The sequence below is a fragment of the Rhineura floridana genome, chromosome 5, assembly GCF_030035675.1.
Source record: "Rhineura floridana isolate rRhiFlo1 chromosome 5, rRhiFlo1.hap2, whole genome shotgun sequence".
Lineage (NCBI taxonomy): Eukaryota > Metazoa > Chordata > Lepidosauria > Squamata > Rhineuridae > Rhineura > Rhineura floridana.
The window spans coordinates 141,897,993-141,925,982 of record NC_084484.1 but is presented as its reverse complement, the minus strand read 5'-3'; the positions used below and the strand labels follow the sequence as shown (position 1 = coordinate 141,925,982).

Sequence of the window (27,990 nt, the reverse complement as noted above, 5' to 3'; positions counted from 1 at the left end):
TCGCTTTTTGACAAGTAAGCACAGGAAGCCCTGTACAAGTGGCAAGGCAGAAGGAAGAACCTCTCCAGCCCAAAGGAGCTAATCAGTTAGGAACACACAGACTCGCTGCAGCAATCCAGGGATGTGGAAAGTGGAGCCAAGATGCTGGCTAGAATGACGCATTTGGTGAAAAGATGCTCACTATACCAGCAGCTAAACATTTGACAGAATGGATGTGGTGGTGAGATAATTGTAAGCGCCATGGGAGCAAAATCTAGAATTAATTTTGTTTTGAAGAACTGGAGTGCCTGTACCCTACTCACTGTCACAGTGGTTATGGCAACAATTGGTAAGTCTTAACTTTTCACTGAAGATGTATTTTCTTTAAAATGTTTTCACTTTTCAGTTTCACCCACATGAAAGGATATATAGCAAAGGATCTGGAGAATAGGCAGCACGGAGCTTAACTTCACCATCTACATTATCATATAATATTTAGACCAAATGGGGCATATATTTACCAAATCAAATATGTTTAAAGAAAAAACATTTTGAATAAGCTGGGAGTTGCCATGTCTGTAAGTTCCTGTCACAGCATAGGGATGAGAAACCTGGGGCCCTCTACATGTTGCTGGACTATAACTTCCATCATTCCAAACCATAGGCTGGGAGCTAGAGCCCAGTAACACCTAGAGGCCTGCAGTTTCCCCATCCCGGATTTAGCAGAATATATATCAGAATTTAATGATACAAGTATACTCACTATTTCACAAAACTGTAACCTCTCTTTTTAAATTCTCTTGCAATTCCCTTTTTCACACCTAATCTATCATGAAATGGTTACTGCCTTTGCTGGCATCAGTTTTAGCCAGTGGTTCTCAGAGATGTAGATAGGCTAGTTGGTGTTTGGAAGGCCACCATGTGCAATCTGGATCTTTGTCACTGGTGAAGGCAAGCTGTGATAAAGAATGGCTGCATGGAATTGTCAGAGCCAAGATCTGCAGAAATATTTTCAGTGGGGGATCTATGAATTGTTACTACAAGTCATTGGCAACCCACTCCACCCACCATTTCATTTAGAAATTGGGGGGCTAGCAACCCCTCCCCCCAAACACCATTGCTCAGGGCCTGTTTGGATGCAGAATAGGTTGACTTTTTCAATAAAGAGGTGATGATCAGACCTCATCTCAAAAAGACCATCTTTCTGTATGGGCAACCTAACAATTTTGAGAGCAATTTCTAGCCCTCCTGTTTCTAGGAAAGTTATTGATTGCATGATGGCAACCTCCTTCCTCTGAAAAAGCGCATAATTAGATTCCTACCGGCCACAACAGTTTGGAGAAGATGGTGGGCAAAAGGCTAGTGGAAAGCCTAACAGGCGTTACATCCATGATGTTGAGATGGTGTTGGGCTGGCACATTTTGGAAAACTGCTGAGAAGTCTACTGCACAGGGAGTGACAGAGCTGCATTTTTCGCAAGAAGAGACAGAGCTGCAAAATTCAGTTGGGGGAGTAACCCAGTAAATAAAATACATATGAATTATATAGATCAACCTTCAGTTTCCAGAGATGGGCCAAAATGGCTCTGCAGAAAGAACTCCCCCCTCCCCACAGGCAAAAAACATGTATCAGCTAGAATTATTAGGTCAAATTACATTGCATATACATTAATGTAATGATAAATCAGAGACGCTTTTTTGCTGTTGCTTTGAAAGCTGCTTTGGGAAGGGGCCACTGGAAGTGGTGAAGCAGTAAGGAGGAGGAGGGGTGTTTAACCCTTTCCCTATCCATAATTTCTCTGTCCAAATCACCTTCCAAAGAAGTTTACCCCTACAGGGTGGTTCAAATGCATATTTGTTCTCATCAAGCCCTTCTCCCACACACATATTGCAGGTTTTCTGCTCCCAGTGCCTCCTCCTGATGTGGTATTTTAAGGAAACCAAGGGCCATCAGGCTGCCATGATGCTTGTTTATAATGCACAGTTTACCCTTCACATTGGTTTTTAAAGACACTGGTTCAACATTTATTTACACTCTAGAAGACATGCATTATTCTCCCCCACCCATTTTAGTTTCATGACAACCATATGAGGTATGTTAAGCTGAGAGATGATGACTGGTAAAGGTAAGCTTCACAGCTGAGTGGGGATTTGAAATGGAGTCACCCAAGAGACCTGTTTCAGCACTCTAACCACTATACTATGATGGGGAACCTGTGGCCCTCCAGATGGGCAATGGTGCAGGATGATGGGAGTTGTAGTCCAACAGCACCTGGAGAGCCACAGGTTCTCCACTCATGCACTGTATCAAACTGGCTCCATGCCATTACACATACACACCTAATTATGTGTTCTAATGTAATGTGAAAATTACAGTGCATACAGCATTATCCAAGAGATCTTGAATGATTCTGGAAGTCTCTTCAGAGTTTGAGCCTTCTCTTGTGGACAAATATGTATAAGTATCATTAATGCATCTGGACGATGATCAAGTGCAGGTGTGCCTTGTTTAACCTTTACTGGTGTCTTGCTCACCTGTCTAATATTTGCCTTGGTTTCTGGAGCAATTACATGAACTTTATTGATTTTAAAAAATAATTATATGTTGTGGTCTTTTTGTGGCTTTGTGTTATGATTATTTTTAGGGTCATTCCCAGCAAGAGGTTCCATTCAAAATAAGTCTGTAGAGCATCGTGCCAACACTACAATCAGACAAATGATGGTGACCAAGATTAAACCTCAGCTGGCAAAAGGTAATGTTGCACACCCGTATTTATTAATATAGTAGAGCAGATAACAATGCTATTTTACATCAGTTAAGTTCTCTTTCTATACCATAGAATCTGTAGAATGGCTCCATCAGTATTTTACAAACAGGCAAAGTAAGACCCAGAGAGACTAAAGACTACACTGGATTTTAAAAATTGCTTTATCTAATGTGTGAGCACACTTGTTAAACCACATCTTTTATGGGAGATTCAGAAAAGTAAAGTTAAAGTGTATTCCCTCTATGATTTCATATGAACCCCCTGCCTTGAGGTTAAGTTGGTAGCAACTGGAGATAGGGCCTCGACAGGGTGGTGGTCCAGTGGTGGAATACCGTAGGCACCAGTTTTACCCACCTGAATACCTACTGACTGATGTGTGCTTGCTGCTTCTTGACTGCTTTATTCAAAAGAATTGTAATAGAATTTTACTGGTATTTGATATTAACTTTTTTTTAATGTTTGTGAATGCCTAAAAGGTTTATTAAGCTGAAAGGCTGGTAACAGATATTTAAAAGAAATGAACTTAAAATTTTCAAAATAAACCAGTTCGTAATTCCAAACATTTTTTTCTATTTGTACATATTTCGTCTTGCATTTGATAAGCTGCCCATTTTCTGCAGATTACAGCAACACTGAGAAGTACAGTATATCAATGATCAGAGGTATATTACTCACAGTACCTGCAGCTATGACTTTCATGAGGCCTAACTCTCATATTAACATATTTTGTAGTATGTTTTCATACAAGTGTTATTATGCCTAATGCACACGGTGGTGTCGTTAACAGCCTTTCTTGGTGATTTCTTGCTAATACAATGGGAAATCATATTTTTGTTACTCTTTTGGATTTTGATAAGGAATATCTGAAGATAAAAAACAACAACTTGGTCTGGAATGTACTCTCCATCTCGAGCTAAAACAACCCCCCGATGGCATTTCTTTTTGTATCCTTTCAGATAAATCAAGTAGGTCTGTACTGGTTGGTAAAGCAGTTATACTGAACTGCCCCCCAAAAAGACATAAGCTAATTGTATCATGGAATGTAAACCTGAAGAATGGAACGATTTGCTATTTATCGTACATGAGTGAGAGAAATGTGACAGACAGAAACTGTAGTACAGTTTTCATGAAATGGTTATCTAGACCAGACAAGGAGTCCTCTCTTCATATAACATCACCACAGATATTTAGTGAAGGAATATATAAGTGTTCTACAGCAACTGCTAATGGAACATTCAGCCATGAACATGCTCTAACTGTATTAGGTAAGAAACTCAATATTCTTTTCCTTCCTTATAAATGAGATTGATGTAACTACTTCTTCCCTTCCAAACTTTTATATACTGCTTTTCAGTTACCAGTAGATATGGTTCAGCTTTGGCTCATCATTCAAATGCTATGGATCAGCGTATGTGCTGTTCCACATCACACTCTACAAAGCACACACTCCCTGTTACATACATTGCCATGACCTTTCAAAGCATTATATGTAACTAGCAAGTTCCCATTCTTCGTGATATTTCTACATTTGCCTGATTTCTTTTGTTGTTGTTTGTTTGCTTGCTGGAGGGGAGGCTAATGGAGAAAGATGCCATGACAACAGGCAGCCAGTTAATGCTGTTCCATTAGAGGTGAGAAATCTCTAGTCCACAGGCAAAATGCAGCTTGCCACACTTTCTGTGGAGAGAGAGGTGTTTGTTTATGCTTTACCCCTACCCACCAGCAATATGTGCCCTGACCATTTTCCTCAGAGGAAATGAGGCCCTCGTGGTATGAGGAGATGTCCCCCCACCCCTGCTTGAGAGAGAGAGAGAGAGAGAGAGAGTCTCATGTGAGCCATTTCTTCACAGGCCTTGCCGCTCCTCGGCCTCCCTCCCACTCTAAGACCAGCATCATAAGAATTGTAGTCCCCACTACAGTGCAGTCTGCTCTCTATTCTGCCTGACAGGGTTGAGGACCGATCCTTTGAGGCCTGCAGTTTGCCTTCTTGTCATGATGTGTGCTGTGTACTGCAGTCAGTGACCAAGGGAAAAGAAGGAACAAACTGCATTCTTTATTAACTTGAAAAGGAACCCTACATTTAACACTAATATGGCACAGTTCTTTGATATAAATGTGTCGGGGGGGAGGAGAACACTTCTCAGTAGCAGCAATGGAAATGAGTTCCATAGATTGACCATAAAAGCACTTTAGAAAACCAGAAAACCTCAGATACACGTTTGTTCTCACAATATGCTTTTGAAATTGTAGCCTCTCCTCATTAAGGTGCGTATGGGAGGAAGGGTATAACTTCCGCCAAACCTTGCCAACCCATATCCTATATTCTTCAATCCAAGTAAAATTTCCCTGCTGCTGTTGGTGTTTCCTTAACTTTCATGGGTTTGCTACTAAAAAGGACTCTTCAACATTGTCACTCGCTGGCACCCCAAGATGGTACCTATCGTGGAAGCCTCTACATAGCTGGCAGCTTTAATTTAATAGAACGTTTTGGAAGGTCCTTGCCTAGGATCATGTGTGTTCATGGTATTGTTTGGATTTGGGCCTATCCTAGAATCATAGAATAGTAGAGTTGGGAGGGGCCTATAAGGCCATCAAGTCCAACCCCCTGCTCAATGCAGGAATCTAACTTAAAGCATTGTCAGGAGTGCTCTCCTGGATGAGTGTTTTTGTGGGCAATGTGGCAGCTGCAAGAGTGTTGCTACTGCTAGCATCCGAGAAACCCGAAGCAATCAGGAAAAGAAGGAGCTGAAGGGAGTATGACACCATGAAGGAGCTCATGTTGCCTGCTGCCAGGACAAGCTTCCAACGCTGGTTCTCTGTTCCCAGGCATTCTCCAGGAAGGTTGCATCAGTGATGCCATCTTTCTTTCAAAGAGGTGGATGCATGGGTTTACAGAAGCCACAACTGGGCATTGCTGAGAATTGGCAGCAACTCTGCATTCTGCATGGATTGTGTGTATTTAAACACCTGTCGAGCCCCAGGTCTTTCAAGGAAGGGGGTGGAGGAGCTTCAGCCCCCTCAGAATCAAGGAAGGGGACTGGAGGAGCTTCAGCCCCCTCAGCTAGAGCAGCAAGGGGCACAGCCTGAGACTTTCGAGGACACTGGGGTAGGGAGTGTACTTGACACTGTGCCAGTTACCACGGACAGTCCTGCTGCTGAAGAAGACACACCAACAGAACTGTTGGGGGAATCTCTGGCACGCGTGCCAATTCCAACCCCCCTGGATCCCCCTCTTGACATCTCAAATGCTTCCCCACCTCCTGATCTCCAGCCTGCACCTATCCAGTTGGTATTGTCAGATGAGCCGTTGGAGGCACGCCCTCTTTCACCCCGCGCCAGACTTTGTGAGAAGCGCGCCAGTCAGGGGGAGGTTCTTTGAAAGAGTGAGAGATTATGAGCAAAGTCCTTTCCTATTTAAGCTTGCACCCCCCTGACTGGGGTGCTGAGTCAACTTCCTTCACATGCTGCAGAGTATGCTTAGTAGCTTAGATAGGTCTTGCAGTGAGTTAGTTAGTCGAATTAATGAGGCTTTGATGTTTCAATTACCCTAATAAAACAAGAATTTCACCCTCATCCCTGTCTCGTGCCTCACACTCTGGGCAGGACAACACCTATTGTAATGGGTAGGGATTTCTAGTCAAGACAGGAGCAGCCGGCATGGTGAGGCAGTGCCATAGAGATGCTGTCCTGACAGCTGTGTCACTGCCGCTTACCAGGATGAAGCAAGGTTGGTGGCAAGGCAATGATGAGGTCAGGGCTGTGTGGGCACACCAAATTGGCTCAAACAGTGTGCCTGTGGCAGTCCTAATCTTGCTGCTGCCCTGCCCCATTCTCGCCTCATTCCTGTATGTGTGAAAGTAACAGCACTGCTCAATAGCAGCACCCCACTGTTTCTGTTTTCAGTTCAAGGGTTGATGGATCACAGGGGCATGAGAGGAGCTTGGATCTACCCGCTTTGTATTTCTCAAATGCGAGCGGTAGTCAGGGTCAGGGCCATGGCCAGTATGTTGGAGTGCGGCAGGAAAAGAGCCAAGAACTGGAATCGGGGCAGAAGAGCAATCCAGATCAGAGGTTACATCAGGAATCAGGACCAAAGAGCAAGACCAGAAACACAGCACGTGCTAGAGCAGCCTTTCCCAACCAGTGTGCCTCCAGATGTTGTTGGACCACAACTCCCATCAGCCTCAGCCAGCATTGCCAATGGTCAGGAAAGATGGGAATTGTGGTCCAACAACATCTGGAGGCACACTGGTTGGGAAAGGCTGTGTTAGAGCCTCTGGAGGCATTCAAGAGGCAGCTGGACAGCCACCTGTTGGGTATGCTTTAAGTTAGATTCCCACATTGAGCAGGCCCCTTCCAACTCCTGCTGGCCTGGGAGGAAGGGCAGGATATACATTAATTAATTTATTTAATAATAGAGGCATACACCGCTTTAAACATACGCAATGGGACCGGGGAGTGTACTTTAAGTGAAAATGTACTTAAAGTGAAGCAATTATCTTCACTTGAACTGCACACAAACACCACTAGATGGCAGCAGCGTCATGCCAATAAAGTGTCCGTTATTGCGAAGCACACGTACTTTAAGCGGGGTATGGTGGAGTATGGAGCATGTACTTTATAGCGAGGCTAAGTGAAGCTACTTCAAGCCTTGTTGCTCAAGCAAAGCACCACTGACAGAAAGCCCTCTTTGACTCCTCCTGGGCAGGATGGAGTATATGGCCAGACCCAGGGCTGAGTCAGTCCGGACTTTCTTCCCTGAGAAGCTCTAGTGACCCTGCTCATCACATGCTCGTCACATGGGATAGTGGTCAGCAATTCCTGACAGCAAGTATGGAAATGTGTTTACTCACCAGGTTTTTAAAAAGTCACCTCCGTTAGTCAAGTATGTATTTTGGTGCAACACAGATATTGACAGAATATGCAACTATACTACTTTTTAGGGATGTGCTAGAATTCCACCCAATTTGGATTTGGTAATGAATTTGCTTTTTTATTGTTGTGGATCGGATTTTTATGTAGCAATTTTCTGTGGCTATTTTCGATAAGGGCTTTTTAAGTTAAAAAATCCACCTCTAAAATATTGATATTAAGAACAATAATTTTATTGATATTTCATTTCATTTATCAATATTTCCTTTAAAATGTTTGCTATTTCCTTTAAATTGATCAATATTAATATCAATATTTTTCTGAGGGAGGGGAAAATGGATTGGTAAAAGCAGAGGCAAGCAGACAAAGAATGAACTCAAATCAATACCAGCCTGTTAGGACAACTGAATGCTTTTGAACTGGCACCAGCCAAAGAATCCTATCCCTACTACCTTTTACTTCCATCTATCTATGCTAGAGGTAGAGAGCCAGATATGACCATCAAGCCATTTCCAGCTGTCTGTGCAATGTGTTAAGGGTGTGTGGTTGTGTGTGGGTCTGGACTTGCTCACTCTGGGGTCTAGCCATTCCCACTACTAGCATGTAGCCCCTGATAGCGTTCCACTGGGATAATGTGGCTCACAGTCCCCCAAAGCCCCCCTTCTGATCTAGAAGAGGTCTCTTCTCACCACCTTTGGTAAATTTAATTGACTCTTTCCCCCATTTATTTTTTCCCTTCAGTACCTCCCAAGACATCCCTGACTTATGACAATATCAATGGAATTGCCATTTGCAAGGCTGCTGCAGGGAAACCAGCTGCAGATATCTCATGGGTCCCACAAGGAGAGTATTACACTAAGAATGAAAGTTTGCATAATGGCACACAGACTGTCACAAGTGTATACAATACCAACAACTCTAAGGAGGATGAAGTAACTTGTGTTATCTCCCATCCTGCTTGGAAGGAGTCCTTCAATATCTCATTAGGTAACGCTAAGATTTTCTTTCTCTCTTTCTTCGACTGTGGTATCCAGTCACTGGTATGTTTTTTGGAGATCTCAGGATGACCCTCCCTCCCTTGTCACACACATTTCTTGTCAGCTGAAAATGTCTCTTTTCTGCCAGACTTTTGCAACTCATATTTAAATCTTGATGACTGGGTGCTTTGATGTTATGCAGCTGTTTCCATGTTATTACTTCTGTTTGTATGCTTTTGTTTTAGATTCAACATGGACTCCTTCTGGGAGGAAGGGTGGGATATAAATATAATAGATAAATAAATTTAAAAATGCTGTTATTATTTTTCTGTTATTTTTCCCCTTGCTGTTATTATTTTTCTTTACATCGCTTTGAGTGCTTTTTTAGCTCAAAAGGCAGCTCATAGTGGTTTTTAGCATTTTTATCAATGTTGTATGCCACTCTGGATGCATTTTTATCTAGAAAAAACTGATGGAAATTATATGAAATAAAAATCAACTAATATTAGCCACTCTTATTTTGTAATGAATACTCATTAATTCCTTCTTCTGGTGGTGTGTTCTAGCGATATTGGGTTTAGGGCTCACCATTTTATTTTTGGCCTGTAATATTTCTGAAATGAAAAAAAATCTCCCCCAAACTGTTGTATTTCCTCTTCTGTCTAAGGGCCAGCTCTGTTGTAATGTTTTCCTTTAGAGGCAGTCTTTTGGAATTATTCCCATGGAAAAATCTGCATGGAAAAATTTAGGTCAGCATTGGAGAGCCATATTGATTTTTTAAGATCCTCAAGTAGGAGGTTGGATTTCTGCCAAGCATTGCTGACAGAGCTTTTCTAACGTTCTCCACGTCTATTCAACCATGGAAATCCCATGGAGTTGCCACAAAGGAAAGGAAATTCTTCACAGTGTATAAATGAAAAGATTGGATAATTACAACAGTGGTGGGAAATTTATGGCCTTCCAGATGTTGCTGGACCACATCTCTGAACATTGGCCATCTGTGCCTGGGGCTGATGGGAGTTGGGGTTGGAGTCTAACAATATCTGGAGGACCAAAGGTTCCACACCCTGGGTTTACAAGGATGCTTAATGGCTAAGGGGCTTTCATAGTTCACATTTCTCTGAGATTACTCTGCTGGAGTTATATAATGGTCCCTTTGGCAGGTGGGTATAAAATGAGATGGACCATGAAAAACATAAGACGTTGCATATGTTAGATTAGACTATTTCTCATTCTAGCCCAGTGTTGGTTATTCTGACCCTGTCCGACAGGAACTCTCCAGGGTCTCAGGTAGAGTTCTTTTCCATCACCTGCTACCTGATCCCAGAGCTTGGAAAAGTTACCTTTTTGAACTACAACTCCCATCAGCCCAATCCAGTGGCCATGCTGGCTGGAGCTGATGGAAGTTGTAGTTCAAAAAAGTAACTTTTCCAAGCTCTGCCTGATCCTTTTAAGTTAGGGGTGGCGAGGTGGATCTGAGCTCCACTATCCCCAGCAGGCCATTTTGGCAAGTGTGCACGGCCACCCACCTGTCAAATTTGTCAAGTGGGGACCAATTTTGCCTTCGCAGCACGGATTGACCTCAAGCTGTGCTGCAAAAGGGTATTTTTCCTGTGCAGCACAGCTTGAGTTCAAGCTGTGCTGCAAAGGAAGATCCCAGCCAATCCAGGCAAGGATTTAAGTTGATCAGCTGATCAGCGCTGTTTGCAAGCCCCAGGGATTGGTTACACTCTGGAATTCCTGAATAGACACTCTGGAGTATAGTTGATCCCAACATTGCTTGAAGTCACTGCTGCTTAGCTGATCAATGCTGACTTCAAGCCCCACTTTCATCAAGGATTAATTCAATTTGGGAGTTTCAATTGGCAGCTCCTGAATAGAATCAGTCCCAGTGGGGCTTGAATTTGGTGCCAAACTTAAAATGCACTCAGTACAAGCCCCACTTGTCTTGCACGAAACAATTGGGAGCACATATTAAGGGTTCCAATTGTTCATTTTCAGCTATGTCTTTATCTTCAACACACCACTTTTTAAGTGGAGATGCCAAGTCCTGAAGCTGGCATTTTCTGTGTGCCAGGCCTGTGCTATGCTACTGAGCAATTGCCCCTCCCCAAAATTGAACTATTTATCCTTGTTGTTGATGATCCTTTCACATTATGGCTCTCAACTGTTCTAATTAAACCCTCAATATGGGTGCCAGTTCTGAAATAGATAATTCAGTAATATTGTAAATTACTGAAATAATGTGATCTTTCTTAGATACTTTATTTTAGTAATTTACAATATGGAAACAAAAACTATTAAGCAACTTTAGAAGGGAAAATCATCTTTCATATTTTCTCCACCTCTGTGTGTATATATTATACAGCCACAAGAGTGGTTGTATACTATAGCCAGCGTGGATTTTTCAAATTCCGCAATGTTAAATTGAAAATAGCCCCCCATGCCATTCTGATGCTTCCCATAAGCTCATTTCAAAACAAAACCTTACAAAACGTATAATCCTGAACTCAGAAACGCTTGCTTAACAACCCTGTAAATTTTCATGGCGATACACAAAAACATCAGAGAGAACAGAGAGTTCAAAGTCTAAAAAGAGGGGGGGGAGCCCAGAGCCCTTTTGGATCTTTTTCTCTTCGAGTTCTCATAATCTGTTCAAATTCATTAAAAGTCAGCCATGTTCACAGAGTACCTGTAATCTTATTACTCACCTTGCGCCAAACTCTGACCTTCATCTTCTGCAGTTTAAAAGTTAAAAAAATGCCTGTCTGATTTTTAATTAATTTAAGAAATTTTGACTTGAACCCAATGATAGTGTTGGGCATGCTCAGTAAGAACCAACTGTCAGTGTTCTAAAAGCCAGACTCACAGCTGCTGGGCTTGCCTAATCAGGGGGCCACACCCACACCAGACTTTGATTTCACTTGAGACAGTCATGGCTTTCCCCAGAGAATCCTGTGAAGTGTAGTTTGTGAAGGGTGCTGAGAGGAGACTCCTATTCCACTGACAGACCTTCAGTGGTAGGGCTGGTTCTAAAGGGTGGCCAGGGGGAGCACTGGCCTGAGGGCCCCTGGAGCTACAGGGGCCCCTGAGGGGCCCTTCCGCTCACCTTCTGTGATCCGCAGCAGCAGCCGCGGATCACAGGGTAGGAGCTTCCACCTGCCCGCCATTCCCTTGCCCCACCTACCCGTCTCCTGCCTTTTAGCACTGCCCTTAATGAAGATGGCGGCCGAGGTTTCCCTAAGGTGCTGAAGCCCCTGCCGCCATCTTGGTTGATGGCAGAGATACGCGCGCGTAGCACGCATGCATGCCATCAAGCAAGACGGCGGTGGAGACTTCATCCCCTTAGGGAACCTGTGGCCACCATCTTGGTTAATGGCAATGCTAAAAGACAGGTGACAGGTAGGTGGGGGGTGGGAGCGCACGCACATATGTGCACGTGCATGCGTGCACACACACACACACACCATGGCCCAGGGGAAGCTGATGACCAAGGGCCCCAGCATGCCTGAGGCCGGCCCTGTTCAGTGGTGAGAGTGGTTTAACAGTCAGCCATTCTGATTGAAGGTCTGTGAGGGGAACAGGGCATCTCCAAGCAACTCTCAGCACCCTTCTCTAACTACACTTCCCAGGATTCTTTGAGAGAAGCCATGACTGTCCAAAGTGAAATAAAGGCCTGGTGTGAATGTGGTCAGGGGCCACTTTGGTTTAAATTTGGGTGGGAGGCTACATGTGCCTGCTGTAGAATAAAAAGCTGGGGGAAACGATGAAAAGCAATGATACTGTTCACAATGTTTTCCTTTTGGAAAGGAAAGGGGCTTCCCCTCTGCCCAGTGCCCACCCACCCAATCTCCTCCCCTCCTCCTCCTCCTCCTCCCCTCCCTGCCCCTCCCCCAGGCAGTGTTAGACTACAACCTGGGAGACCAGGGTTCGAACCCCACACAGCCATGAAGTTCACTGGGTGGCCTTGGGCCAGTCACTGCCTCTCAGCCTCAGAGGAAGGCAATGGTAAAACCACCTCTGTTTACCATGAAAACCCTATTCATAGGATCGCCATTAGAATCGCCATAGGAATCGACTTGAAGGCAGTCTGTTTCCATTTTCAAACATGATTGCACAGAAATAAATCCCATTGAACTCAAAAAGTATGCAACTGATCAAATCCACCCTCCCTTCTCCTCCCTCCTATCCCCTCCTTCTTCTCCCTTCCCTCCCCCTTCCTTTGCCCCTCCCTACCCATCCCCATCCCTTTCCAATCCCCTCCTTCCCCCTCCTCCCCCTCCCCATGGTCAGTTTTACCTATCTTAAGCATGATTGCACGGGAGTAAATACCATTGAACTCTATACGCATGCAAATGATCAAACCTGCCCTCCCCTCTCCCTTACTTTGCCCCCTCCTATCCGCTCCCTCCCCTTCCCCCTCCCCATCCTCCTCCCCCATGGTTACTTTTACCTATCCTATCCATGATTGCATAGGAATAAATCCCATTGAACTCAATAAGCATGAAAATGATCAGACCGGCCTTTCCCCTCCTTCCAGTCTCCTCTCCCTTCCTCCTCCCCTCCCTTCTTCCTCCTCCCCTGCCCACTCCAGCCCTCCCTACCCCTGGTCAGTTTTACTTATCCTAAGCATGATTGCACGGGAGAAAATCCCACTGAACTCAACAAACATGCAAATGATCAAACCTGTCTTTCTCCTCCCCTCCCCCTCTTGCCTGCTCCCATCCCCCTCCTCCCTTCTGCCCTTCCTCCCCTCCCTCCTTCTCCCCTCCACATCCCCTGTGGTCAGTTTCACCTATCCTAAGCATGATTGCAGGGGAGTAAATCCCACTGAACTCAATAAGCATGCAAATGATCAATCCATTCTCAGCAAACTTGCACAGGATCCCATTTCTTACCTCCCAGTTTAAACAGCAGAGAAATCACTAACAGGCAAAAAACCTTGCAGTTTAAGAACGTACCTATAGCCCACAGATATATCTATCAAACTTTTAAAAGCTGGGAAATTGGGCAGCTATAGTGAATGTACCAGGGGAGCAGGAGACCTGACCTTCTCTCTGACATATTGTACTGCCCTACAAATCTGTCAAAATGCAAACGCAATTTGGGTTGGTCTTTCACAGTCCAATCACTTGCTGTGTAGCTTGCAAGAATTTGGTAACATGTGCCTCTGAGCATATGGTGAGTGGTGGCAACACCTGCAATCAGCCCAAATAATAGAAAGAAGACATATGCTGTGCTGATCTTGTTTTAGCAGGGACAAAGCAACAGTATTAAGACAGTTGATATAGTTCAGATGGTCACTTTAAATATGTCTGATTTCCTTTGCAATTTTAGTGAAGTTTCCTATAGGAAATCATTTTCTTTTGTTTCTCTTTCTGTGAATATGTGTACAGGAACACTTTGCAAAATTTACACTAAAAAACTCCAAAAATAATTGTGGAAAAATGGCAATGACTATTCTGCAGAATAGTCTCCAGTGGACCTCAGGAGTGTCTCAATTTGCACAAGATAAAACAGTGGGAGGTGAAATATATTCTAGCAAAATTCTAGGTGTGCTGTATGTTTTTAATTGACCGTGCCCACCTTGCCTTAAATGAAATGGTTTAAACATAGCAGGCTGAAAACATGCATCCTTTTTTCCCAACAGCTAGAGTCATTGCTGAAGCAGCAACATATTGTAATCAGTCTGATTTTACATCAACTTGCAGTTTCAGATTCAACTGTTAATGCATCCAAAATAGAAATACTGTAGGACATAACCTCCAGTTTGAAACACAAAAGGCTGTCTTCACCATCATATGACATTGACCAATAAAAAGGCTTTGAAATTAATAAAAATAAATTTGACACAGATTTCTAGGATGAAAAAAGAGAGAAATAAAATTTTCTAGATTAGATTCTCTGTAGAAACATTAGTAACACAGGAAAGAAGCAAAGAAGAACACCAACAAACATACAAAAATATAATTCTCCATCTTTGGAGATGGCAGGTGTTGCCACCACTCACCATATGTTCAGAGGCACGTTACCAAATTCTTGCAAGCTACACAGCAAGTGGATTGGACTGTGAAAGACCAACCCAAATTGTGTTTGCATTTTGACAAATTTGTAGGGCAGTACAATATCTCAGAGAGGAGGTCAGGTCTCCTGCTCCTCTGGTGCATTCACTATAGCTGCCCAATTTCCTTGCTTTTTAAAGTTTGATAAAAATATCTGTGGGCTATAGGTACGTTCTTAAACCGCAAGGTTTTTTGCCTATTAGTGAATATATATTTCCTTGTGTTACAGATACCACAGCCCAAATGTATGTTAAAATCCCATTATTGATGACTCAGGGATAAGAGATGTATTAGCACTGATTCCAGTTGCATACCATCAGCTTCCATTGCCAGTGGCTCTTATAGCTAAAAGGAAAGCCACAATGCAAAATATCTCCTAGTTTTGGTTGCAGAGTGGAAGGAAAAACCTTAAAACTTTTTTTTCCCATCAAGGAAGATGGGCTTTCATAGTGGTACATCGTAATTTTAATCTGCAAACAACTATATCGTTGACTGATTTATCAGTTACATCCATTCAACATATAATCTCTCCTAACTGGCATTTCTGGTACTCTGCAAATGTTCAGGCAGACACAGTGAAGAAAGAAAAGACCTTGCAATGAGAATTCTGTATAGCAGCCTTACTGGCCTCTTGGGAATTCTCCTGCTTTCACTTTTCATCTACCTCTGGAGGTTCCTGTATGGAAGGTATGTATGCCAAAGTCCTAACATAAGCAAGATTCACAGCTCTATACAATTCCTCAGCTGCCACAATGACCATAAATTCAATTTACTACAGAGAAACAGCAGGGAGTTATTTATGCAGTTATTCTGCTTCTGGGGCTATAATGTGGCTATAGCATTAGAGTTCTTATAGGGCTAAGAAAACTAAGAGGAAAAGTTTTGATTAAGAATGAGGGAGAAATTGATTTAGGTTTTTTGAATTTTAATGTGAACCTATCTAACTTGCACTTCCTGAACTAATGCACAAACAAAACTGCAGCTATCCTACAAAAATCACTTTTCTGAATTTTGCAATGTGTTTCTTCCACTAATACATGTGTACAAAAATGCATATATTAGTGAAAAATAACATACAAAAATGTATTATATTAGCAGTAATTTCTTGCAAAATTGCATTTAAAATGTGTACATACTCTCATGCAGACTTTTTTTTTAAAAAAATTGCAAACTGATATAGAAGAGGGCTTTAATGAACTTAAAATTGAAAAAGATGGGAAACTGAAAGTGAAATTGACAGATTAGTCCATCCCTAGTTCTGACACAGTAGTGGTGATACTGAGGATAAGGTTAGGCCTTTAGGTGAGGGGATTAATTGTCCCTTCATATTGGCAGTGGAATCTGTACATTTATCCTATTAGGATGCAGCTGTAAGATTGGAAAATATATTTCAGTGAGTAATTTGTTATTAGAGTACACTAGATTTGAAGTTATCCTATGGTCTTATATATGGCATGTTGATCCAAGCCCATTTTTGCATGGCATCTGGAAGAAGGAATCTGATTATATTCTCCTTTCCTCCCCTCTTACATTAGAAGAAAAAAAGTCACTGCATCCAAAAGTCCTGAACCAATTTCAAGACTGAGCATTCAGGTAAGACAAAGGAAATAAGAGATCTGCTCTCAAACCAGCTGTCATTTTTTTTGCATTAAATAGGACATAATTGTTTTACCACTACCAATCACGCTGCCTAGTACTGACAACTTTGGGACAAAGAGTGGTATGCCAACATATGGAACAATGACTGTACTTTTTAAATGGAAATGGCAAGAGATAACAAGTTGTGGATCCAAAACCTGCGAATTCATATAGTTACTGTGTGATGCTACTTCTTTACTGACTTCAGAAGTGGCCCCAGACACACACAATACTCCTGTTCAGGAGTTATTTCTGTGTGGTGTGATTAAACAGAAAGTGTGGTGTGCACACAAAAGTGATGGCATTCAGAGCATTCCTGCACAAACATGTGATACATGAAGCTGAACATTCCATACCAAGTGTTTGACAAGTGTTCTGTCTTTTGTGATTCCAGGAAGACAGCAAAATTGGTGGTGATGTGTTATGGAATCCTTACTGGCATGCCATACATGCCATTTATTTATTATTTTATTTTTCAGGAAAACAGCACCCAGGGTGGATAATAACATCCAAAAAAAATGCAGTATTCACAATAAAAACCCAAGAAACAAAAAGAGACACTGCAGCAAATAGTTCAAAACACGACAGCATAAAAACCAAGGTTAATAAAAAAAAGTCTGCCTAAACAAATAGGTGGGTAGTGAGCTGCATCAAGGTTTCTGGGTTGCAAGTTGTGCAGTCCCAATCAAGAGGATACTTTCAGAGGGCATCAGTCAATATTAGTCTTCACAGTGAGACACTAGTAAGGAATCAATTACTTCTCTCTAAGGGCATATCTCACAGTGCCCTTTTCTCAAGGCAAAACTGTTCTTCGGCTTTTTATCACACCACACAGAATCCACAAGCATCCTGGCTTGCTGAAACTGACACCACAGTCGAGGAAGAGCCAAATGACAAGGGTGCCTGTAGTCATTTCTGTAGGTGCATGCATATTATTATCATATTGTTATGAAGTATATTTTATTAGCATTCCTCTCTGCCCCGAGATCCTTTTTCTCAAAATGACTACGCTTTCTTCTTTTTCCTAAAAATGCAAAGCTTTGCAAAAGTGCACAAAACGTTTTCTGCTTTATTAACATGCATCTGCATATCTGCTTTCGCCACCACAATGGTCTCAAAATTATCTTCTTTTTTTCAATGGCTCCATTTTGGTTACAACTCACCACCTGTGTTTGCTATTTGTAGGAGTGATTGGTGGAGCTGTTGATGAAATAGAGGGTTTTAAAAAAATGTCTATGTTTGGTTTTCACTGCTAACTATAGGGGCCTTAGGGGGGAAAGAGCCAGGAATGTTGCTTTGGTCCATTCTTCTGTCAAATACTGAATATGGAAAAATTATAATATTGCTTTGAACTGTATTAACATGATTTGAGTTTCCTTTTAAGATAATCAGATTAGAATGTCAAAAATTTGGTCACATCCCAAGGTTGTTCCAAGCTTCATTGCACCTCTCATTGGTAAAATATACTCATGATCCCCAAGCAGCAGCATTTTCAGGGCCAAACTACATATGACTATCCATGTGGTTTGGGCGTACATAGCTGATTTACAAACAGCCAGTACAAGGGGGAAAGGAGAGCTGGATCAGCATTGTGGGCTTGGGGAAAAGGAGATGTAACACTTTGGTCCCTGTCAGAATCGCTTCCATCCCCCCCCCGGTTATTTGCAACGGCATTTGGTCGATAGATTACATAGGCTGCCTGCCTTAATATATTTTTAAAAAATACCTGCAAAGCAGAAAAAAATGTTTTATTAAAGGTAAGGATTTGGGAAAGCAGCAGTTATTCTCAATTACTCTTCAATAACTTTTAAAAATTACATGAGATTAGAAATGCAATGATAAATTTATAACAAGTAGCCAAGAACCAGGAACCATTCTGGTTTCTTTTTCAAACTATGTCAAAGTTTGAAGTGAAACATATACCCAAACCAGTTTCTATTTAATATGGGAAAACCTTTTTTAAAAAACTGGTATAATCACTTTTGAATTAGTCTCTGCTGAAAATAACATCTTACTTGAAATTTTGGGTGCTTCCAGATGGGGGTTTAATACTTCAGTCACTGAGATACTACAAATAGTTTGTTGGCAACAGGTTTTTTTGTTTAACTTATGTGATTTCCCCCAAAAAGATTAAATAGGGGAAAAATACAGGCTTGCATTTTGAAGCTGATGTCATGTGAATGCTGCAAAAATCTTGCATGCATGAATATGTGTGTCTTCTTCAATGTACAAAAGGGCTAAACAATGGAGTCTACTAATCATATTAAATACTTTAATATTTTTCATACTGACACGCTCAGTGTGTTTCACAAGAACCCTGTAATATAAAGGGAACCTTTTCACATTCTTTCTTTGGAGTAGTGGTGGTAAATTGTAGGGCTTATTCACGTGGAGCATTACTTTGTACTAAAGACACTATTTTTATCTTCATTTTCTATTTGCACCATCCACAGTAAGGGCTCAATGCTAGCTACAAACATGGTGTTTTCTATTCACAATGAGGGGAAGGATCAATCACGCAGTTTCCTAACAACCACGCCCTCTAACTTAACATTTCCACTCCCTCTGATTACCTGGCAACCAAGCATGTTCAGTTTGTTCTACTAGTTTCATTTAAAAAAACACAACCCGTAAGTGTGATTATTTGTATTTTCACTGGTACAATACAGCTGAAATACAAATGTTTGTGTGAGCAGTCTTATGCTTTTGCAAACAAGTTAGGGGGAAAAGAAAAATAAGGCACCATGTGCAGCAACATAAAAAAGGTTTGCTGAATGGGAGAGAGAGCTCTTAAGCCCACAGGAAATGAAATGAAAGAAGGGAGAAGGAGGGAGTGGGTGTCGAGAGGAGAACAACTGACACACCCACCTAAAAGCATCAGAACACAGCATCTGCAAGCATTAGAGATACAGAGTGAAGACCTTTTTTCCTTCCCTTTTTGTATTATCGGAGAAGTAGGTTAGTATGGATTTACAGGGGGGAAACTGCATGATAGCTTCTGTTTGCCAGTAACATCAAGTGAACCATGCAAATTAAAAGAGGATGTGAGTAGCAGCAAACACACACTAAACCACCGTGTAGATGAGCCCAAAATATTTTTCCAAGTGTCTGTCATAAAATAAAAGAAACAAATGGGTTTGTAGATGCTTCTTTCATCTTTTAAAATGCTTTCGAGTTTTATGTAGGCGATGAGCCATCTTTCCTTCTCAAGGGATATACTTCTGTTTTATAGGAGAATGAGATGGAGCCATATGCCACCTTTGTGCAAGTGGAAAATGTGATCTACGAAAAAGCATGTGACTTCTCACTGGGTGAACACTTCCCACCAGGGCTCTCACTTTCAACATGAGACACCACCTAACTTGAACTGTGAAAGATAAAAAACACATAATAGCAGTGAGGTTGTTATTACCTTAAAGTGATCCTCCCATTGAACATGGGTATATTTTGGCTTTCTGCATCCTTGTCATGTACCCAACAGCCTGTTGTCTCTGTCAGTGGCCGACATAGTCACTGTTTCAAAAAGCCAGAGTCCATGATCTGCATGTCAAAAAGACCCGCGCAATTCCGCTCTTCTTTCCAGGCTCTATGGAATTCTTCCAAGAGCCCTGCTGGCCTTAATATTCTGTTCTGCATCATGAATCTTCTTTTTCTCACATTGACTGCTTTTCCAGCCTCAGCATTTAGAAAGCTATTTTGAAAGCTACAAGAGGCAATTCTAACTGTTGCCACCATCTTTCTTCCTAATCTAAGCAGATCACTCTCCTTAATATGGGGCACCATGAAAATATAGGTTGAACTGGAAAGGGCTGTCTGGGCCAAATCACTCACTAAGGGAGCAATCCATATCCAAGCTCCACCAGGATGAAGGGGGTTTGGAATAGATGGATCTCCCAGGCCAGAGCAACACTGGCTGAAGTCCCTCATCTGAGCTCAGCTGCAGATACAACGGTATAAGTCCTCCATCCCAGCTCAGCCAGGGCAAGTCTTGAAAAGGGGGTGATCCAGGTGTGGGGCAGGGATGGGATGAGGCAGGGAAGACTAGGCATGGAAAGGTCAGTTTCAGTTCTCTTGACCTAGCAACCCCAGCAGAACTTACACTGGCAAAAAGGATGGTGTAAGTCAAACTCTGTTTTAAAGGCTTGTTTTCCCTCTGCCTGCCAATTCTTCACAGTGAATGAATGCAGGAAAAATACAATGGATTTTTTTTCTTTCTGTGACATAAACTTGGGGCCCTTTAGGATATTAATAGGGCATACAGGTGGGGGCTTAGCCTCTCTTGTTCCACAAAGCAGTTGTTTTGGGGGGAAAGTAGTGGTAGTGGAGACAATGGGGAGGAGGACGGGGGGCAGTTAGGTGTGGGGTAGGTAGGAATCAGGGAGAAATTCTATTTGATTTGCATTTTAATGAGAAACTACCTAACTTGTACTTTTTGAACCAATATGCAGGGGAGTAGTTGTCCAGGGTCTTAGACCCTTTACTTTTTTGGGAGCAGGTTTCCAGCAGGGTCCCTTTGTCTCCAGCATCCTATGAGGCAATTCGCATGAAAGGAGAGTGTGTTAGCCACTGAGAAGAGCCTTCTAACATGCTTCCTTGTCCTTCCTTGCTGACTGGAGCCCACAGTGTGAAAGAAGGTGAGTCAGCCACTGAGAAGACTCTTCTTAGTAGTTAACACTCTCCCCTTTCATGCTGATCGGCTCCTATGGACATCTGTTATTGTGGGAGAAGCCATTAACAAGAATCTCATTCTCAATCCAGCAGGGGGAAAAAAAGAATGGGAGGGGCGTGGCTGTGACTATCATGAAGTTTGCACTTCTGAATTTGCCACTACACTACTGCCAATATGAGAAATGAAACAAAAATATCCTTTGATATTTGCACTTCTCCAACTTTTGTGATACAGTTCTCCAACCAACCAATGGGTACAAAAGTGCTTATATTGTGTAAGTGAAAATAAAGTAAAATAAGTGAAAGTAACACAAAAATGCAGACATTGCTTGTAAAATGTGCGTATTAGTCAAAACTGCATAGAAAAATGTGCTTATTAGGCACATTTTAATCATCTTAATCATCTAATCATTATAATCATGTTTGTATATATGTATTGGAATTGTCTTAATTTAATAATTTTTAATTTTTAATTGCATTGAATGTGTTATATACTATTATGTTTTTCATGTGTTCTTGTTTTTGTTAACCGCCCAGAGAGCTTCGGCTATGGGGCGGTCTATAAGTTTAATGAAATAAATAAATTATTAGGATAAATTAACACTAAAACACTGATGATTTTTCATGGGGGGGTTACACCAAAAATTGCAAATTGGTGCTGAGAATGGAATTTAAGATGGGGAAAAAGAGAAAATGAAAGAAACCAAAATCGACTGATTTGTTTATCTCTAGGGGTAGCTAGATGGCATAGCTACCATCTATGGGATGTATTCCCAGCCCCAAACCAGAATATTGCTGTTTAGCTATAGCCCCACCTTCCTGCTTTCATCATTGTTGTTACTTTTTATTGTTTTGAATGTTCTGTTCCTATGGAAGGGCTTTATGCACCGACAATTCTCATCAGGAGGGAATTTTGTCTCCATTTCTATTAAATGAAGTAAGATTTCCTGCATACCTGGGGACTTGCATGAGTATACACTACAGAAACTGTCTGAGGGTGGCCCCATTTCACTGCTCTACTGGTTGGCACCGGGCCAACAAGTATGCTATTAAGTGGAACAAACAACCAAGAAAGGTACAGCTAACATCTTCTCAAGTTCTCTTCATAAGTCTGTGTCTACGGATCCTGTCTTTGCCACAGACATCCTGTGTAAGTTTAGGAAAACCACTCAGCATTTCTCTACTTCATTTCCCCTAATGTGTAACAAAAATAAATCTTGTTTCACTGTTCAGCTATGGCCACACTTTACACTGCTCAGCATATGCAGTAATTTTGAAACTGCAAGGCATTGCACAAGTATTCCCTAATTTGAGACCCAAGCTGGATTCTTAGGTAACACTGTGCACTCCTATAGCCAGGAGCAAAGTATGTGTATTGAGCAGAGCTTGGAAGTAACTCGTTATTTTTAACGAGTTACTTGTAATTAGTTACAATTTTAAATAACGAGTGGGTAATTCCATTACATTTGGCAAGTAAAGGAACGACTAGTAATTTCCCTACTTTTCAGCTGCAACTTTAACATTTCCACGTTAGGTTGGACGTTACTTGGGGGCGGGAACAAGGGGAAGTCAGCTCCTGGCTGTGATTGGTTAACACAAGACATGTGCCTCACACTGATTGGACCTCTGCACAGACTCTCTCTTCCCTCATGATCTGTGTTAGGAGGCACGAGGGAAGAGGAGAATAGGCAGGGCCTGCTAGCTAGCGTCTGACTCTGAGAGGAAAAAATGGACGCCGGAGGAAAAAGCCAGGGCAAGGAAGGCAGCAGCAGAATGGCGAAGAGCTGTGGAGGTGAGTGACGATGATTTGTGTGTGTGTGTGTGTGCCCCGGTGTGTATGTTTTCGGCTGGAGTCTCTGGTTTTGGGGGGGGCCTCCAGCTCTCTGGCTACCACCCCTTGCTCTCCGGACTCTCAGCTTCAATTAAAAAAAAAAGTAAGTTTCTAGGTGGTCTAATTCCCGAGATATACACCAAAACGTCAACCGCCCCCTCCGCACAACTTTTTTTAAACAGATCCATGCTCTAGCTACAACTCCCATCAGCCCAATCCAGTGGCCATGCTGGCTGGGGCTGATGGGAGTTGTAGTTTAAAAAAGTAACTTTTCAAAGCTCTGGCTGTAACCCCGCCCTTTCATGATTGTAGCTAATGATGCCAGAGTTGTGACTTGTTGATCCAGGCATGCCTAGGCTGAACGTCAGAATATGGTGGCTTTGAGTTTTTTGCAGTTTGCGTAAGTAATATGGCTTAATGATTTTTTTCCTCTTCTGTCCAAGAGTCAGACCCTGGGCTATGAAATATGAAAGTATTTAATCCAATATCTGCTTTTCTGGGAGTAAAGCCATTTCTGGGAGTAAAGCATGTACCTGGAGTAAACCCCATTGAACTCCATTAGGACTTGCTTTTGAGTAGACATGGTTAGGATTGTGCTGTAAATTAATGGGACTTGTGAGTAAACATAGTGCAGACTTGTGTTTGTGTTGTAAATCTCTCTCCCTCCAACCCTATTTTTAAAGAAATTAGGCAGGATTTATCACAGTTTTTATTATGTAGGAAACTAACACTCATTTTTTTAAAAAATGAATGAAGTTTATTTATTTATTTATTTTTATTATTTGATTTATATCCCACCCTTCCTCCCAGTAGGAGCCCGGGGCAGCAAACAAAAGCACTAAAAACACTTTAAAAATCATAAAAACAGACTTTAAAATATATTAAAACAAAACATCTTTAAAAACATTTTTAAAAGCTTTAAAAACATTTTTTTAAGAAAAAGTTTAAAAACATATTAAAAAGCAATTTCAACACAGACGCAGACTGGGATAAGGTCTCAACTTAAAGGACTTGTTAAAAGAACAAGTTCCTTATCACTTGAGGCTGTAGTTTTCCCTGGTTGAGTAAGCCCCATTGAATACATTGGGACTTGCTTCTGAGTAAACAAACATAGGATTGCACTATAAATATCTTTACAGGTTATATAAATAAACATATTTGATAGTCATACTTATATAAATATTTTCATAGAATCATAGAATAGTAGAGTTGGAAGGGGCCTATAAGGCCATCAAGTCCAACCCCCTGCTCAATGCAGGAATCCAAATCAAAGCATTCCCGACAGATGGCTGTCCAGCTGCCTCTTGAATGCCTCCAGTGTCGGAGATCCCACTACCTCTCTAGTAATTAGTTCCATTGTTGTATGGCTCTAACAGTTAGGAAGCTTTTCCTGATGTCCAGTCGAAATCTGGCTTCTTGCAACTTGAGCCCATTATTCTGTGTCCTGCACTCTGGGACGATTGAGAAGAGATCCGGGCCCTCCTCTGTGTGGCAACCTTTCAAGTACTTGAAGAGTGCTATCATATCTCCCCTCAGTCTTCTCCAGGTTAAATATGCCCAGTTCCTTCAGTCTCTCCTCATAGGGCGTTGTTTCCAGTCCCCTGATCATCCTTGTTGCCCTCTTTTGAACCTGTTCCAGTTTGTCTGCATCCTTCTTGAAGTGCAGAGACCAGAACTGGACACAGCACTCAAGATGAGGCCTAACCAGTGCTGAATAGAGGGGAACTAATACTTCACATGATTTGGAAACTATACTTCTGTTAATGCAGCCTGATATAGCATTTGCCTTTTTTGCAGCCACATCACACTGTTGGCTCATATTCAGCTTGTGATCAACAACAATTCCAAGATCCTTCTTGCATGTCGTACTGCTGAGCCAAGTATCCCCCATCTTATAACTGTGCATTTGGGTTCTTTTTCCTAAGTGTAGAACTTTGCATTTATCCCTGTTGAATTTCATTCTGTTGTTTTCAGCCCAATGCTCCAGCCTATCAAGGTCCCTTTGAATTTTCTTTCTGTCTTCCACGGTATTAGCTATGCCCCCCAATTTTGTATCATTTGCAAATTTGATAAGCATGCTCTGTACCTCCTCATCCAAGTAGTTAATAAAAATGTTGAAGAGCACTGGGCCCAGGACCGAGCCCTGTAGTACCCCACTCATTACTTCCACTCAGTTTTGTCATGCTGTGTCCCTATAAGTATCCAATTGCATACTATGGTTGTACAATACTTCCTTTACATTTTAAGTATGCCTTGGGGTAGTCATGGTTCTCCATTGTTTTCATCCTGAGGGGCAGATAGGCTGAGAAATGGTGAGTAGCCCATGGTCACCCACTACACTTTATAGCTTATTTCCATTTTGAAAAATTAATTAAAACAATTTACATGCAGGCAAAATTTATTAAGCGGATTCACACAATATGTGTAAAGCACATCCAACTCGCATTTAGAGCGCATGACTTCCCCTAAAGAATTCTGGGAAGTGTCATTTCCCCCTCACAGTTATAGTTCTCACCACTCTTAACAAACTGCAGTTCCCATGATTCTGTGGTGGGATTCATGTGCTTCAAATGGGTGTTGAATGTGCTTTAAAGGAATGGTGTGGATCTGCCCTAGGTATGACGTTCATTCAAGAGTGAATTGAAAAGAACAATTTTAAAATATACTTTTTACTCTTACTCATTTTTCAGACCTCTTTCTGAAGTAAAGGGTCAAATCTGTAAAAACATTTGGAGCAGCCACATTAAAAGATAAGGGCAGGGTATTCCAGGCAGGGGGTTGCCAACCCTGCTTGGATATGGATGTCTTTGCAGAAGAACCCTAGTCAAGGTTTACCAATAGCACAGTCCAAACTATATCTACTTAGAAGTCAGTCCTGTTGAGTTCTATGGGGCTTAATCCCTTAGTAAGTGTGTTTAGAATTGCAGCCTTCAGGAGCCTCCATCTTTACTCCCCAAAGCTCCCATCTAACATCTCCACAACACTAGGCTCCTTTGTCTCTGCTGTGGCCTTCTGGTGACTGCCCTAGCCTGAAGGCACTTAACCCTTCTTGCTGAAAGAAAGTCGGCTAGATTAAATGTTCCCTACCCAGGCTCATATATATAAAAGATAAAAGATAAATGGCATTTTGTCAAAAGTATTTTTGTCTACATTTTATACCTCATCCTTGGTTTTCCAAGCTTGGCATGGAATGCTTCTCATACAGAATTAATTTGAAATGCTGCATATTTATTATCATAATCATCATATTCAAAATAAAAAATATATGTACCGCCTTCAAGTTGATTTCAACTTATGGTGACCCTATCAATAGGGTTTTCATGAGGCTGAGAGGCAGTGACTGGCCCAAGGTCACCCAGTGAGCTTCATGGCTATGTGGGGATTTGAACCCTAGTCTCATTTTGTTCTCACAACAACCCTGTGAGATAGTAGGTTAGACTGGCCCAGGCAGGGTTATTTAGTGAGCAAAAATGATGCAAATAGGATCTCTTTTAATTGTGCTATCGACCTGCTTACTTCCACTCTGACTGGGGGATCTTGCAGCATGGGGAAGAGATGGGGGCACATCATAGCTGAAGTTCACCCATATAGGAGCATTATCTCTTGTTTATTACAGAGACGCCTGTTGCAGGTTTTGCTGCAACAAAAGCAGTCAGTTAGTGCGGCCACTTGAGTCACAGCTTGTTGATCCTGAGGAAGCAAAACTAGAAAGTGAGGTCCAGAAAGGAGGCCCTGTGCACGAGGAGAAGGAGGGCATGAAGCAGTGCCAGTTGCCCACAGCCACATCTGCAGAACAGCAAGTACCATGGTTTGGCTTTGAGAAAGCTTGTACATTTGTGAGCCAGAGTGGGAAAAATGTTGTTGTACGATGCAATTACTGCCTTCCAAGGATCAAAAATCTGAGATCAGCTGTTTCCTCCTCATCCAATGTGAAGAAACATTTTGAGGTAAGCCTTTGTCATGCTGGTCCTCAAAGAGTGTCCATTGTCTATTTATGTTTAAATTGTGAAGTTCCTCTTCCATTTTTTCTTGGATTCATGCTTTGTTCTTCTTCCTCAGAGGGCACACCCTGAGAAGCTGAGAGCAATTGAAGAAGCAATAAAGGCAAGGAGACGTGGCCTTCCTGAACCAATGCATGACACCCCTCCTCCCAAAATGCTGAAGCAGCAGCAGACAACCCTTGAGAGGTGGGGATCTGGCAGGGAGCCTGTCACCCAGAGCAATCTCGACAGGAGAATCATTGATTTCATTGTAGAGGAGACATTACCACTTCAGACTGTGGACAAACCATCATTCATTAATCTGGTTCGCATTGGACTCCCCAAAGATCTCACCATCATATGTGCCAAGACTCTGAGAGACAGAATTGAGAAGAGAGCATGCGACATGAGAGAAACTCTTGCAAACCGAATGGGTGCTGTGGCATATATAGCAACCACTGCAGATTGTTGGACCAATGGCAAGAAGAGTTACTTTGGGGTAACAGCCCACTGGATCAACCCAACTACCCTGAAACGTGAGGTCGGGGCCTTGGCTTGTAAGCGTCTGAAGGGGCCCCATACATACGATGTCCTTTCAAAAGCACTGCATGATGTACATGTGCAGTACAGGATCCACAACAAAGTTATGTGCACTACTACAGACAATGGCTCCAACTTTGTGAAAGCGTTCAGAGTTTTCATGGCCAAAGGACCAGTGGAAGCTGCAGGCACCAGTGACGATGATGGTGATAACCAGGAGGAGGAGGAGGCTGAGGTGGAGTTTGTGCCTATCTGTGAGATCCTGGACACAGGACCTGAGGCAGAGGAAGAAGCTGCAGACTCAGGAGAGGATTTTGTTTTACCACCACACCAGAGATGTGCTAGCCACACCCTCAACCTTGTGGCAACACAAGACATAGAGGCCATGCTTTCTGACTCCTCCAAAAGTAGTCTTCTTGGTCCTTTCAAGAAACAGTTTCATTCCTTGATGGGAAAGTGCAGCAAGTTGTGGTCCAAGCAGAACCAGTCAGCCCAGATTGTTGAGTATATCCATGCACAATGTGGTGTGTATCTGAAGGTACCAAATAAGACCAGGTGGAATTCCACCTTTGATGCGTTGAAGCAACTACATGAGGTCCTGTCAACTGTGCCACTAAAAATGCATGCCATAATGGACCGCTGCTCCTTGTCCAGGATCACAGCTGCTGAGATTGAA

The 27,990-nt window shown here is 42.2% G+C and overlaps 1 protein-coding gene across 1 annotated transcript; it reads left to right on the top strand.

Annotated features, from left to right (window-relative positions):
• Positions 1–127: 127 nt before the first annotated feature.
• Positions 128–20,585, top strand: CD200R1 (CD200 receptor 1). Its single transcript, XM_061629544.1, has 7 exons — positions 128–328; positions 2,624–2,731; positions 3,703–4,011; positions 8,360–8,605; positions 15,224–15,344; positions 16,193–16,250; positions 19,528–20,585. The coding sequence occupies exons 1-7, from the start codon at positions 241–243 to the stop codon at positions 19,642–19,644; spliced, it is 1,047 nt and encodes a 348-aa protein (XP_061485528.1). The 5' UTR covers positions 128–240; the 3' UTR covers positions 19,645–20,585.
• Positions 20,586–27,990: the final 7,405 nt, after the last annotated feature.